The sequence below is a fragment of the Haliotis cracherodii genome, unplaced genomic scaffold (genome assembly GCF_022045235.1).
Source record: "Haliotis cracherodii isolate W230 unplaced genomic scaffold, xgHalCrac1.p SCAF_13, whole genome shotgun sequence".
In the NCBI taxonomy this organism is placed as follows: Eukaryota; Metazoa; Mollusca; class Gastropoda; order Lepetellida; family Haliotidae; genus Haliotis; species Haliotis cracherodii.
The window spans coordinates 41,746,538-41,762,992 of record NW_027266268.1 but is presented as its reverse complement, the minus strand read 5'-3'; the positions used below and the strand labels follow the sequence as shown (position 1 = coordinate 41,762,992).

The following is a 16,455-nucleotide window of genomic DNA, read 5'->3' as shown; positions in this document are numbered from 1 at the left end:
AAGTGGAATCGCACGTTCACGATGAAGAATCCAAAATGTAAGCAAACACCTGTCTAGGCTACTCCACACTGAACGACTGAAAAAATATAAATCATACTCGTATAATTTTGTCTCAAATATTATTATTAGAACTACTTGATAATTAGCTGATCATGAGGCACTTAAATATTATTAATTCATCTCACAATCTGGTGCAAAATAAACATTATAGGCTACCTGAAAACACAATAGCCCCGCCTTTCTCATATTGAGTTTCCCGCTCGCGTCCAGGATGTCAATAGGCCAGACCTCCAATAATATCACCAATATTACGATAAACAACCTAGGACAATAGTATGGGGAAAAGGGTACAACCAAAACTGGTTTTTCAATAATTTATTACTTGATATCACTTTGAACTTTTGTAAAATTTCATATTTGCACCTTGGATTGGCTGAAACTGTTTTTTACCTCAGGTGTTTTTTTTTCAGTGACAAGACGTTTTCCTTCCATTTTCGAAAGTTCGGGTTTATTATTCGCAATTACAGTTTATATGATATCCAAACTGTTATGCAAGAAGTTATTTTTTATCTCGATGGGAGCAAATTTGTTTTTTTCTAAACAATTTCCATCGCTTCATCTTGGAAATGGAATCAGATAAATATTATTCTGAAGTTGAACATACTCATGGCCAAATCGCACTGACAGGATGCAAATGGTGCGACGTTTTCGTCATGTGCAAACATGACTTCCATTTGGATAAATTAGATCTTTTCTGCTTCAAGTTTTACCTGCTCCATCTGTGTCTGTGAATGAACTGATATCACGGGATTGTTTGCACCAGCCATATTTGTATTCATTTTGTAAGGGAGATATGTTATACTATTACTGTATTATGACTCAAAATAATGTAGATTAATGTTAACACCTAGCTTCAGTAGGTGGTCGGGTAGTCTGGTGGTTTAGGGGCACAATGGAACCACGATGTTAATCACTATGTAAAACACGTTGTTAATTACGATGTTAACAACGATGTTAACCATGATGTTAACCACGATAACCATGATGTCATCACGATGTTAATCACGTTTTAATCACGATGGTAACTATACCTTCAACAGGACCAATGCTTGCGCGCGCACATCTTCCACGAACGTGAACTGTCGCCGTATGTCGTCTGTCACGTCCCGGAAGTACATCCAAGATTGAAAGTAGAACCCAGGGTTATAGTTCCTGAACTCTGTCAGATTCATTAATTTGTCGTTGTAGGAGCAATGTCTGCCCTCGAAGACAAACTTGGCTGATTTGCAAATGCACACATCACCTACCACCTTGGCTGACACATTGAAGTACTGCAGTAAGGGGTTGTTTTGCTGAATGAGGACTGACTTGTGGGCTGCAGACGCCATACCGTAAACAGACGCAAAGGCAAACATGAAGTTCCCTATGCCCCCGCTCGTGTGGGTACAGATAAAGCGTTTCTCTGTCTCAAACGTCACGTTAAAGCCATCTCGGCAGGGTTTGGGGGTTGTGGTTGTGGTTGTGGTGGTTGTAGTAGTAGTCGGAATCAGTCTCATAGCCTGCTTCAACTGAGCCTCAAGATCGGCGATCCGCCTCTGGTATTTCAAAACACTTTCCAGCCTTGACATTGATGGGTAGTGGAAGGTCCACGCCATGAGCAAGATCCACGTGGACGCAATGCACGTTACGGTAACTGAAATCAACAAGAACACAAGTGAGTGAGTGAGTTTTGGCTTTCCATATTTTCCATGTTTTGTTAGGTGAATATTAACTTGCCTTTGCGTGTATTTGTGACTGGTGCCACCGGTGGATCTGATCAGTTATCGTTTACAGAAATAATGTTAATGCTGTTCTGTCACCAACCAAATCACAATTTATTAAGACACAACAGTTAAAGGACTGCTTTACTCATATTGAAAGTCTTGATCACTCGTTTCATCATCAGTATTATCAAATTCAGAGTCACTTTCTTTCTCTGGCATATCACCATGAGATAGAATTTTTTTCATGACTGGTCCATTATTTAAAACAAAGCCAGCCTCTGAGAAATTGTGAAGTAAAAGAAAGAACATGTTTTCCCATGTTCTTTTGTTTCCTTGCTCTCGAAACTTTTTCCCGTTTACGTTTCATGTCCTCTCGATAATATTATAGACGCGTGCACACGCGCCCTGCAGGCCAACCTCTCGCCATTCATACCCAGACAGATTCTGTTCAGTTTGTACCCTGCCCACGTCTTCAGTGTCGCTGTCCTCGTCGCACCTGGCACGTTGTCGTCACGACTTATTCCCAGGATTCCACGTCCTGATGGGATGTTGTAGGTCTTGCATGTTGCCCATCTAGTCTCCGCGTCCTGATGGGATGTTGAAGGTCTTGCATGTTGCCCATCTAGTCTCCGCGTCCTGATGGGATGTTGTAGGTCTTGCATGTTGCCCATCTAGTCTCCGCGTCCTGATGGGATGTTGTAGGTCTTGCATGTTGCCTATCAAGACTCCACGTCCTGATGGGATGTTGTAGGTCTTGCATGTTGCATATCAAGAATCCACGTCCAGATGGGATGTTGTAGGACTTGCATGTTGCCTATAAAGACTCCACAATCCCCACAAACAGTCGTCATGGTGTGGAAACGTGTGTCGTCAAGAGTCGCTCGTTATATTATACAATTATCACTCTTGAAGTGTTTGCTTAAATGAGCGTGCGCCTTGTGCTATGGCCTGATGATGGGGAGAGGCATGGGTAATGGAGGAGCATGATGAGGAGGGGCATGAAGAGGAGGAGGAGAGGCATGGGGAGGAGGAGGGGCATGATGAGGAGGGGCATGAAGAGGAAGAGGAGAGGCATGAGGAGGAGGGGCATGATGAGGAGGGGCATGAAGAGGAGGAGGAGAGGCATGAGGAGGAGGGGCATGAAGAGGGGGAGGAGGGTCATGAGGAGCAGGAGGAGGGGTATGAGGAGGAGGGGCATGAAGAGGAGAGGCGTGGAGAGGAGGAGGGTCTTGATGAGGAGGGGCATGAAGAAGAGGAGGAGAGGCATGAGGAGGAGGGGCATGATGAGGAGGGGCATGAAGAGGAGGAAGAGAGGCATGAGGAGGAGGGGCATGAAGAGGGGGAGGAGGGTCATGAGGAGCAGGAGGAGGGGTATGAGGAGGAAGAGAGGCGTGGGGAGGAGGAGGGTCATGAGGAGCAGGAGGAGAGGCATGGGGAGGAGGAGGAGAGGCATGAGGAGGAGGAGGGGCATGATGAGGAGGGGCATGAAGAGGAGAGGCGTGGAGAGGAGGAGGGTCATGATGAGGAGGGGCATGAAGAAGAGGAGGAGAGGCATGAGGAGGAGGAGGGGCATGATGAGGAGAGGCGTGGGGAGGAGGAGGGTCATGAGGAGCAGGAGGGGCATGAGGAGGAAGAGAGGCATGGGCATCCATTGGATGAGAGGTCTGTCATGAGAGGTCGATCGATTCCCTGCCATGAACAAATCCAGAAGCGTTGTTTCTTATCATGAAGACCCTTTAATCTTGAACACAGCGTTTTAGGATACATTGGATAAGTCGGAGAATTTAACTGCATGCCCGTTCAAGAATACGAATTCCTCAGAACATTTAAACATTTCATCCGGAAGATTATCTAGTCCAGGGGACTTTCCGTTCATGGCGTCAATAATTTCCTCAACAGTGATTTCAGAACTGGTCAAGTACTCAAACATATCAGCAGTATGGAAGACATCTTTGAACTGAGTTATCCATTCGGTGGGATTTGATATTGAGTTAATTTTTCGGATATTTTTTCAAAATTCTGAAAGGTTACCCGGATATTTGCATAATGTATCAAATTTATGTTGCCGAATTTGAGATTCACACCTCCGATATATTTGCTTATTCCCTTCCGTACATGTTTAAGTCCATGCCGTCTGCACTGTAGACGTCCTCTCCTGCAGGCCCTCTTAGCAAACCTACATTCGCCATTTAATATCTTCTATCAGGTGTATAACGAATATTTCATACACATGTTTGGATACAATCAGCAGATTGTAATATAGTTTTGCAAAATCGTTCAGAGATTTATCTTCATTTACATCAACAACTAACAGACACGGAATATCGTTAACCGCCTGGAGACAGAACACTGTGGTTGTCATTCCAAATGTACTCATCACGATGTACATGACTAATTCCCTGCTACTTCTTCTACCTCATCATGATGTTCACGACTAATTCCCTGCTGCTGGTCTTCTACCTCATCATGACGTTCACGACTAATTCCCTGCTGCTGGTCTTCTACCTCATCATGATGTTCACGACTAATTCCCTGCTGCTGGTCTTCTACCTCATCATGATGTTCACGACTAATTCCCTGCTGCTGGTCTTCTACCTCATCATGATGTTCACGACTAATTCCCTGCTGCTGGTCTTCTACCTCATCATGATGTTCACGACTAATTCCCTGCTGCTGGTCTTCTACCTCATCATGATGTTCACGACTAATTCCCTGCTGCTGGTCTTCTACCTCATCATGATGTTCACGACTAATTCCCTGCTGCTGGTCTTCTACCTCATCATGATGTTCACGACTAATTCCCTGCTGCTGGTCTTCTACCTCATCATGATGTTCACGACTAATTCCCTGCTGCTGGTCTTCTACCTCATCATGATGTTCACGACTAATTCCCTGCTGCTGGTCTTCTACCTCATCATGATGTTCACGACTAATTCCCTGCTGCTGGTCTTCTACCTCATCATGATGTTCACGACTAATTCCCTGCTGCTGGTCTTCTACCTCATCATGATGTTCACGACTAATTCCCTGCTGCTGGTCTTCTACCTCATCATGATGTTCACGACTAATTCCCTGCTGCTGGTCTTCTACCTCATCATGATGTTCACGACTAATTCCCTGCTGCTGGTCTTCTACCTCATCATGATGTTCATGACTAATTCCCTGCTGCTGGTCTTCTACCTCATCATGATGTTCACGACTAATTCCCTGCTGCTGGTCTTCTACCTCATCATGATGTTCACGACTAATTCCCTGCTGCTGGTCTTCTACCTCATCATGATGTTCACGACTAATTCCCTGCTGCTGGTCTTCTACCTCATCATGATGTTCATGACTAATTCCCTGCTGCTGGTCTTCTACCTCATCATGATGTTCACGACTAATTCCCTGCTGCTGGTCTTCTACCTCATCATGATGTTCACGACTAATTCCCTGCTGCTGGTCTTCTACCTCATCATGATGTTCACGACTAATTCCCTGCTACTTCTTCTACCTCATCATGATGTTCACGACTAATTCCCTGCTACTTCTTCTACCTCATCACCATTTCTACAACTGAGTTCCCGGATACAGAGAGAATCCCTGGAACAGATGAGCAGATTGACGTATGTTCGCCATTAGTGTCGCCCTCCATTCTACAGTTCACAATACACACATCAAACACATAACATAAACAATAAGTTTAACAACGTGCTGTCGAATCTGTTAATACTGGTATCTCCTGATGTTTCTATCCCTAAATGTCGGCGAAAGGATCACCTCTATTCTGTATGCAGTCTATTATTATGATTATGATTATTATTATTATTAATTGTACCACACCGCGTTCATGTTTCCACACAACCCAATACTCCAGCTGATCTATAACACATGTTGGCTTATTATACTTTGGAGAGGCATGTGGAGGAATATAAACACAAACTATTATAATGTCAATATCGAATTTTAGAATATATTTTTATAGCGTGGTTATGTTATTTACGTTGGTTCGTATAACTGTGCAAAATCCACAGTAGTCTGCTTTATACACGACCACAACATCGACGTATTTAGGTCAATATTGACGGTCGATGAATGAAGACCTACACTTCCAGGTAACCAATCATTGTCGCTAGACAAACATGTACCAACAAGACAGATAATTTTTGTAGATATTTTTAAATCACGCTTTTGAAAGTTTGCTGAAGAATCCAATAATATTATAAGTTAGTAAACGAAGAAATGTGGATTATTTTAATGTATTGTCAATTTCGCGACTGTAGCTTGTGTTGTCAATTATAGCGAGCCTCAGGTCTCCTGGTAATTGCTCCTGTCATCTATAATAAGTGTATTTCTGTGTTGTAGGCCATCGGCCCATGAACGAAGTTGTTACACATACATACATACACACACACACACACACACACACACACACACACACACACACACACACACACACACACACACACACACACACACACACACACACATACATACATATATATATACAATACATACATACAATACATACATACATACATACATACATACATACATACATACATACATACATATATACAATACATACATACATACATACATACATACATACATACATACATACATACATACATACATACATACATACATAGCATATTTGTTAAGTATTGACACATCATTAGAAGTAAGTATTTATGAAATTTACAGCTATTTGATAAAATATGCCACTTCGGTCTGTACTTATTTCTCAACATTACATATGCCTCGCAATCAAATATGAAATGGAGTTCATCTTCAGTGCTATTAGTATTAACATCCTACGAATTCGGTTAACATTTATAGCTTCTTTACATCTGATATTACAACGCAACGGCAGTTCATGCAATCAAACCAAACATATATATATTCTTAATTCCCTAACATTGATATTTGTAACATAATATTCAACAGTCAGTAATGACTTAATATTCGTATAATGTGCAAGTCGTTTTGAATCATTGATATCACTAGAAATATTTTATTTTCCACAATTCATCTAAAATATGAAATATCTTGACTAACCCATGCATATCCGAAACCATACGTGCATTACAACACTCTTACACAGGATGCCCATGTCTTCCTTCCTGCTGAATCAAACTTCTTAATAAGTAGGTAACATTGTCTTGGATAACGATCATCTGACATTCTTAACAATTTACACCAATACTTTATTCATGTTTGGTAGTAATCTATATGAAGTCCATGTCTACCGCAGTCGGCTAAAGCTGCACTACTCGGTACATGTTTAACAACAACCAATACATATTTACAAAAATTATTGTGAAATCTATCAGTAACAGCACTTTCTTGGAAGCCCCATACCTACGCCCCATATAACAAAATAAGTTATATTTTACAATAAAACAACTTATATAACATATTTACAGGAATATTTGGGTATTTATGCTGTAATTGCTTAATAACAAACAGGGCTATACTGGCTTTTGAAACAAGAGTATTTGTACACACTGTCCATGACAACCAAGTAGAACACATAATACCTACATAATTAAAATAAGTTAATATCTTTCGTAGCTCTCCATCAAAATATCACTTCTCATACTGTCGTAAATTACCCCCATTTCGAAAAACTAATATTTCTGTCTTGTACATATTTATCTGTAAGCCCCCGATTTACAATTTTTACATAAAATGTCAATCTTTCTTTGCAAACCAATCCACTCTCATCAAAAGTACATAAATCACCAGCATACAATAATAACAGAAGTTCCAGATATTCTACACCTATAAATATGCCTCTTACATCTGCATCTTCTACCATGGATTGATATTCTGAAATAAACATTGCAAATAAAAACGGGCTGATAACACAACCTTGTCTGACTCCACTTAAACTATCAAAATAATCAGTAATAGTAGCGGTGGGTACTCTTACAGCTGCCTTTATATTTGAATACATATTTCTCAGTACAGAGAATTATTTACCATGAACGCCTTTATTCATTATTGAATACCACAGTAATTTCCTATTAACAGAATCAAATGCTTTCTTGGAGTCTACATGAATACAGCAAAACGTCCGCCACTTTTAGAAGAATACTTTTGTACAAGGCAAAGTGAAAATATTATCCGTTTTAAATAGCCTTTCCTAAATCCTGCCTGGGCCTCAGGTATACTGTTAAATGGATCAGATAAAACTTTTAAGACGCGCATTTAGAATAGAGAAAAATAACTTCCCAAACAAATTGCTTCCCTGGAATAAAACAAGGCCTTGGTCGCTGTCTCAAATGGTTGAAGTGCTGTCGGTTAGCCGTCTATCAAGTCGAGGACTGGCACGTACGAGTGGATGCCTGGGGTCAGTGTCCCTGTCTCATTCCTTGAGTAGAGGGGTGGCTTTTAAAGTCTCGACCTTTTTAATCAGGTTCCCGATAGTTCATTGTTAAGGGTCGTAGTTGAATCAGATTACCACATTGGATTCCTTGGCGGTGAGCAGGAATAACGTCAGATTTTTCCTACCTATTTCCCCGCTGTCATAATATGATATTTTCTTTTCACAATTATGACGTCTCATCTGGCGATTCTGGCACGCCATAGAAAATAACACTGCCTCCACGACCGAACGCCTCAAGCCTATCGCGTTCATCGTCGACATCTGACATCTAATGTTATATCCTGTTGACTTTTTCTGTCAGAACATCTATGTCGCCATGCATGTTACTGTTTGTTTGTTGAAGAGCGTTCAAGTCCGACTGGGTAGGGACTAGTTGACTTTCAATCTGTCCCCACTTGTATGATAATGTCTGACTGCCAGACGTGACTGAACTTGGTCCGTGTTAACAGTTCGAAGCTCTGATGGTACGGCACGCATATCGTCGAGGATAGTGTTGTGAAATTCTTCAAGAGTAGGTGGACCAGGGTTAGCTTCGATGTCTCCTGAACAAATTAGCGAATCTGATACAACACCGCCTGGCATAGAATGTCCCCCGAAGTCGAACCTGGCGCACGAGAAAAAGTGCCCCGTTGTTGACAAAAAGGACTTTTCTATACTGATGACGTCACGTACATCAAAAACATGAAAAATGTTTTCTGCTTGTATGAAATTAGTGCAATCTAGAGCCAGAATGCTGACGATGCCCCTCGGGTTGGAGAAAACTGCATATCTCGATCGACACCATGCTTCGTTCGTTCTTCAGATGATGTACATCGCAAAGGTGCAAATGATGGAGTTTCAGCCTCAAATTCACGTATACAGTAAACTACTTTTGTAACGAACACGCTTATAACAACCTGACGGATATAACGAACTTATTTTTTGTCCCGGTCACTGCTGTATCTATGCTGCTCATATGCTTACATCGAACTACGGTTATAACGAACTAAAATTAGTGGCACCTTTGAGTTCGTTATAACCGTAGTTTACTGTACATTGCAACGACAATGAGCTATTTTTGAGCTTCTCTCTTACGCACGTCCACGTTGATCAAGGCCACGTAACTCGAACACGCACACGCACACGCGCACGCACACGAACGCATGTGTCACATATTCAAAGAAAGAAGTGAAGTTACAAAGGTTCCCCTCTCATTGTAGCAACTCTTGGTGGATTTTCTTTAATAATAATAACTACAGATTTATAAAGCGTTGGTATCCAGTTCGAAGAACTGCTCAAAAGCGCTTCATTTGAGTCTACACAAAAAAAGAGACATTACACAGCTAGGAAAACACAAAGCCTCAATACTCCAGGAAAAGATTTGGTGAAAAGATAGGTTTTGAGTCTTGACCGGAACAAAGTAGGACTGTCAATGTTCCTGATATCCAATGGCAGCCTATTCCATAGCTCAGGGGCAACTTTGGCGAACCGACCTCCAAAAGTCGCCGTTCTAACACTAGGCACAGAGAGTAGGGACTGGCAGCTTGATCTGAGAGATCTCCCAGGCACGTACTCTTCAAGAAGCTCGCTGATATAAGTTGGTTTTTGATTGTGTCTCGCATTGAACACAACCAGCATCACTTTATACTGGATTTTCTCATTGATTTTCAGCCAGTGGAGGTTCCGTAGAATCGGTGTGATATGGTCAAACTTTTTGGATTTAGTAACAAGCCTGGCAGCACAGTTTTGAACTCTTTGAAGTTTACTCACAAGGTTAACACTGAGTTCATGTTCACAACCAATTTCACGTTAAACAAAGATGATAAACAAACACTTCGATTGAAATGTCAGTGAATGTGTTTCACAAAGCACTTACAAGCATCGTCCTGGCAATTAAAAACATATCATCTACAGCGAGAATAGCACCTTACACCTCACCTGCTTTAAGGAATATTCTCATGTCGTTCAGCAGGGTGTACAAGCCTTGAGTGATACAGGTGTTGTGGTGTGAAGTAGTCGGGAGACAAGGATATCGATGTTGTCAGCAATCTTTAACATCATTTTCCCGAGGCAAGGTGGTTAATTGACTATAAAAATTTCCAGTTTCCACCCTTGTCGAACTAGGCTGGAAATTCTGAGTATTAATACTCTCCCACAAAAGAAACGCACAGGGAATTTTCCTGTCAAAGTTCTGCATATTTCGACTTAAATCCTTGATAAAGTTACTTATTTCACAAATGTTACCGGACATAGTTTTCTGGATAGCTTCATCGCCAAACCACAACTTGTGTTAACATTTTAAACGGATTTTTCGAAATTGTCACGAAATAAGCGAAGGATAAAATCTGCATGCACTTCGTACGTGGCTTTCGGGGAGATAGAGAATAGGGGTGTTAGGTATAAAAGGGTGGTTATCTGTCGGTAAACAGTCCACTGTTGCATGAACAGAGAGTAATTTTCGAAAGGCCACGACTAGGCCCATCAGACGTATAGAGGCTAGGGGGTCATACAATACGTATTCGTGAGGTCAGACTTCGAGCCTGAAGGCCATATAGCGGTGCAGTTCTACGACGTCAGAACCAATGTTTGCGTGTTCGATGTTGTGATAACAATGACATTGATGAAATATCATGGCATAAATATCTATATCAAATTAATAATATCCTAAACAACGTGTGGTAATATTACCAATATTTCTCACTGTTTATCGCCTGTAAATATGCGGGGCAACGATATATACTGGTATATGTTTGATTATTTTGTTATTCAATTATTTAATTACATAATTTTGAATCTTCGGATTTATCTGGAGGAAATAAAGACAATAAAGAAAATTTCAGAAGTCGGACATCAGTAGTGTTAAAGTGACATGTATCTAAACATGGCGACCCCAAAGAACACGGGTAATCTTCGTGACTGCTTTGTTAATGTTAAACATAGGTGATGAAATTGTATATTTTTTCAGGTAGAATTCAAAATACATACCTTGCCTTAGGCATGATAGGACTACTTGATTCAACGCACACACCGTGCCTGAAGTACAATAACCGACACACGAGCAGCCCCTAAACATGAAGGTTGAGGACAACAACCTACTCGGTGTGACGACACCGTTTCTTGCATCACGTGCACAAAGTCATGTGGGCGGTCGGGTAGCCTAGTGGTTAAAACGTTCGCTCGTCACGCCGAGGACCCGGGTTCGATTCCCGACATGGGTACAATGTGTGAAGCCCATTTCCGGTGTCCCCGCCGTGATATTGCTTCAAATATTGCAAAAAGCGGCTTAAAACCAAACTCACTCACTCACTACAGAGTCATGTGGGCACAGAATATCATGGTGTGACACATATTACTGTACAGTTAGTATCGAAGCTACTGTGATAAAGCAGAGATTTCAATGTTGTCAATAAAAAGAGTCGTGCAGGACTGGTGGAGTAAATTACAGTATTAACCTGTAACCCGTCCACGCTCCTGTCTTGGTAGTCCTCACCTTGCTTCTCTATATTCCTTCTGTAATACCTCTTACTGTAGCTATTGATTTTCCCCGTCTAAAATTTAAAGGAAACCAATTTTGTAATCTACGTTACAAGATGAGGCAATCAACGGTTGTCATACACTTTTATTTATGTTATTGCTAAATTCAGCAACCTTTTTTCAAGATAAAATGTTAAGAAAATGAACCGAGGCTTCCCTAATTACAAGTAAATATTAATAATCACACAACCTGCAACAATTTAGACATTTGTAAATTTGTTGTAATCTATAACACTAATCATACAACTCTTCCAGCTGTACTGAAGCATAAACTATTCAAGAAATGTTCAGGTTCATTCTTCGATAGTAACAGTTGTCGCTTCCATTAGGCTAGATGTGCAACTAAGAGTGTGTAATGCCAGGATCACACTCAACACGCCACAATAGAGAAATAACTCGCGGAGATCAAACAATGATCAAGCATCAAATTGAAGACATTAACATTTCCCTGATATTATATATCCTTCAAATCGTGAATTAACATGTTAATATTTCATTTATTCATCACATTTATCCTTAATGCCTGATTGTCGTAAGAGGCGACTAACAGGATCGGGTGGTCAGGCTCGCCGACTTTGTTGATACATGTCATCATATCCCAATTGTGTAGATCGATGCTCATGATATCAATCGCTGGATTGTCTGGTTCATACTCGATTATTTACAGACCGTCGTCATATAGCTGGAATATTGCTGAGTGCGACGTTGAACAACAAACAAACACACAAACAAACAAACAAACTTAATACCTGACAAGTCAACAGATTAATTGGCTTTCACATGGCAGTGAAGTCACAGTGTTTCTTCACAGTACCGGACAGCACGTGGTTGTCAAGGGATGCACGTGGTTGTCAAGGAAGGCACGTGGTTGTCAAGGAAGGCACGTGGTTGGCATGAAGTAATCCCGAAACCGTTTCCTGACATGCAGCTTTCAGACTGACTTCAACATGGATATCTTCGGGAAAACATGGTAACCTACACTACATCTAGTAGATTACATCAACACTTTCACTGCCTCAAGACACTGCCTTTGCTGACAGATAAGGCATATTCACTGACAGAGACCGTGCATGATTGAGGCTTCTCAGTCGGTCGTGGTTGGGAATGTGTGAGTAGTAGGGTACCGTTTCACAAAGCAGTCGTAAGTCTTACGTGCGTGTAAAACTGGCGTAACTCGGAAATACTTATCTAGGGGCGTTTCACAAAGTTAGTGTAATATTACGTCCGTGTAAAATTTGCGTAAACTCTACGTGTGGTCTTGGGGTGGTGTAAATATTTACGCAAGCGATAAAGATGGCGATCAATCCAACCACGGTCGAGATTGCCAAAAAAGTATGTAAGCGAGAACGTGTTTTCCGCGACAGGTCGAACCCCCTCGACGATTTGGATGATCATGACATCATCGAGAGGTACCGCCTATCACGACACATGATATTTTCTATCATTGGTAAAGTGAGTGACAGACTTGAACATCAAACCCAGCGTTCCCATGCAATACCACCTTACCTTAATGTTTTAATTGCTCTGAGATACTTCTCCAAGGGTGGGTTTTACAGTGAGATTGCCGATATCCACGGTGTGAGTAAATCCTCCGTCTGCAGAGCAATCCACGCAACAACAGACGCATTATGTGCAACCATGGGTGATTTTGTATTTCCCACAATGCCTTCCACTCAGAAGAGTACCAAAGAATCATTCTTCGACATAGCTGGATTCCCTAAAGTACTCGGTGCAATTGACTGCACACTCGTACCCATAATGGCGCCGAAACGTGACGAAGTAGCCTACGTTTATCGGAAGGGTTACCATGCACTGAACATACAGGCAGTATGTGATGCCAACATGAGGTGAGAGACATACACACATGGTAGATTTGTCTTTTAGCATGAATCAATTATTCCTATTCCTCTTGAACAAGGCACGACAAAATGTAAACATTACAACATGAAATAGATGTCCTTGACATTGACGCATGATGCTCCCCCTAGGTAACGTTTTGGGCGAGATAAGTCATGATGCATACCAGTAAAAATGAATCCATTGTGATAATGTTTTCAAATTTCCATTGTTTCCATGTAGTATAACTGTTCCATAAGTAAAATGTGAATTAATAGTGTTTATTTGTAGGCAGATATATATATATATATATATATATATATATATATATATATATATATATATATATATATATATATATATATATATATATATATATATACATTAAATAACTAAATACGTAAATGAGCTTTATAAAATTATGCATGTGCATTTTAAGTACTGGATTTCTGTTGGATTTATATGGATATAAATTGTTATATTTTTCTCTCAGATTTACAAACTGTGTCTTCAAGTGGCCTGGCTCTGTCCATGACAGTTATATATGGAATAACTCTGCCCTTGGTCAGTACTTTGAAAAGAAGAATATTGATGGATGGCTACTTGGAGACTCTGGGTAAATAAAACTACAACATATATACCTGAACTTCACTTACATTTGCTAAATACAGTTGAATTTTACAATGTGTGATAAACAAATCTGACAAAACTGCACTTAGTAAAATATTGATAATATTTTGATGGCCTGTCTGGATGTAGTTTTATCCTTATTACTTATGTTACAGATATGCCTGCAGACCATGGCTGCTGACCCCGGTGCTCAATCCCAGCTCGGAAGGACAGGAGAAATACAATAGATGCCATATCAAGACACGGAACACAATAGAGAGAGCATTTGGCTTGTGCAAGTCAAGATTTAGGTACGGTTTAAAGTGGCAACGGTAAGGAACGTAACTTACAACTGAAACACATCTCTGGTGACTTTCTGACATATTAATCGCACTGGGACGCACTTTGTATGTTTCCATGCAACGTCTTTCAATTTCTTTCTATGGAGTTTTGAGCTTTAAATATAGGGCGAGTTCTTTCCATGTGGGTACAAACTATGTCACGTGGTATTAAAACCCTGTAATGTAGATTACATGGTATTCAGCAACATTGTTCAAGGTGTTGGAACAGCAATAGATCAAAGCTTCCAGATGCGATTGGAAACCAGTTTGGTAATCTGACACAGGACAACTTATATTTTAACTTCATGAAAACGTCATTCCGTGATACGTGGGGCATTGTCACTAAACGTGACGGCCATAGATAGTGTTACATCTCTGTTGTCAAAGGTTCTCGACAATTTGTCAAAAAATGAAAGCAAATGTCATGTGAAGTTTACATAGAAAACAATTTGTAACATGGCGGACTTCCTGATTGATAACACCCGTGTCAGATGTAGGGGTCAGACATGTAGCAAGCAACTGTTTCTTTGTTATATGGCAGTGTAATCTATTGTTGAACAATGATTGTAATTGTATTACATTGTTTCTGTTGCGATTCAGTAGAAGTTCATTGCACTGTATTTGGACAGTGATTAGTTGTCAGGAATATAGTACTGTTTAATCTTAGCAGTGGTGGGGAAGTCATTATATTTAGATGCTCGAATTATCTGTGAATGGATGGATGCCACGTGTTATAGAAACATGTGGAATATTCTGTGATGTTCTTGTGACATTTGACTGTTCTGGCACTCTGTAGAAAGAGTTGGAAGCTGGTTAGACTATATAAGTCGGGCGGGCGCGTCCCTGTCTCATCTCAAATTTCATCTCACATTACATCTCAGATTACATCAGGACCAGCGTGTGAAGATCAGTTATCACCCCCGATTCCAAGCCAAGGCCTATCTCGGGAGCTTGACCATTGTTGCTGATAGGTAAACATTATTATAACTAAAGTTTCATAGTTTGTATTTAATACTGCCATTGCATATTGTACTACAACTCTATTACATACTACCATCGTAATTGCTGTGCAATAATTGTATTGATTTGTAAACCTAGTTAAATGTGTAATACAATTGTTGACTGAATAACAATTTGTTGGTTGTTTGTTGGTTTCAATTTTACATACATCTTTCTGGGTTGACATATTGTTTCCTAAACACATACTCATGATAGAGTCGGTATCGTACAATGGGCTGCCAACACCTGGTGCCACCACTACTTGATGTTGTTCTCTAAACACATGCTCATGATAGAGTCGGTATCGTACAATAGACTCTGCTTTCAGCAGTAATTTCTAATGATAATATACATCAAATCTTTGAAAGGCATATAGAAGTGATACACATAAGGAACAGAATTTTTGGGTGTCAACGTCCTTATCATAATAAAGAAGTTGACATCCATAAATTCTCTGCCTGATAATAAAGATTATATAATATACATAATGGCAGATAAGCAGATACATTCTTGTACATATGGTTTACATGCCGGAAGGCGAAATGTTTTGACAGAGTAAAATATTAGTGAACAGATATAATTATTTTTAATAATATTTTGAGATATGATAGAACGTCCACAGAGTACTGTGTTGACATATGTTAAAACCATTTGACACAAAAAGTAACAGCTTGATCTTATAGTCTCATAGCTATTACTAGTACATGCTCCATATTGCTTACGGTTATAGAAAGGATTTCGTCACTTTTTTTCTTTTTTTTAAATGCTCACAGGTCAGGTGAGCTAAGTGTTATTCTCAGATGGTGAGTGTTACGATACTGTCAATTATTAAACAGCAGTTGTTGCTGAAACGAAGCTATGCAGGTTTATGGTTAAGTAAGAAGATGATGATAGTTCCAACGCGTATGATAAACTATTTCGAGGCGTAAAGATGTGAGTACGGAATCCTAGGAGGGATAATGTCGCAGTGTCGCAGTGTCGTATGAAAATACGAAAAGATATCAACATGACGAGTGGCAGG

General features: G+C 40.3%; 2 protein-coding genes across 2 annotated transcripts in view; one reads left to right on the top strand and one right to left on the bottom strand.

Annotated features, from left to right (window-relative positions):
- Positions 1-16,455, bottom strand: part of LOC139459353 (galactoside alpha-(1,2)-fucosyltransferase 2-like) — a 28,749-nt gene that overhangs the window by 920 nt on the left and 11,374 nt on the right. Inside the window, exon 2 of the mRNA XM_071240817.1 lies at positions 1,092-1,693. Within this exon, the coding sequence (XP_071096918.1) occupies positions 1,092-1,693 (602 nt within the window). The remainder of the gene's footprint in view (positions 1-1,091; positions 1,694-16,455) is intronic.
- LOC139459352 (putative nuclease HARBI1) lies at positions 13,288-14,430 on the top strand. The gene is made up of 3 exons (XM_071240816.1): positions 13,288-13,496; positions 13,979-14,101; positions 14,271-14,430. The coding sequence occupies exons 1-3, from the start codon at positions 13,288-13,290 to the stop codon at positions 14,428-14,430; spliced, it is 492 nt and encodes a 163-aa protein (XP_071096917.1).

What these genes read in the sequence shown, in the direction of transcription:
- LOC139459352 (XM_071240816.1), top strand. Translation starts at nt 13,288, where the DNA reads ATGGGTGATTTTGTATTTCCCACAATGCCTTCCACTCAGAAGAGTACC. An exon ending in GTATGTGATGCCAACATGAG is followed by an intron (nt 13,497 to 13,978) that starts GTGAGAGACATA and finishes TTTTTCTCTCAG; the next exon opens with ATTTACAAACTGTGTCTTCA. An exon ending in TGGCTACTTGGAGACTCTGG is followed by an intron (nt 14,102 to 14,270) that starts GTAAATAAAACT and finishes CTTATGTTACAG; the next exon opens with ATATGCCTGCAGACCATGGC.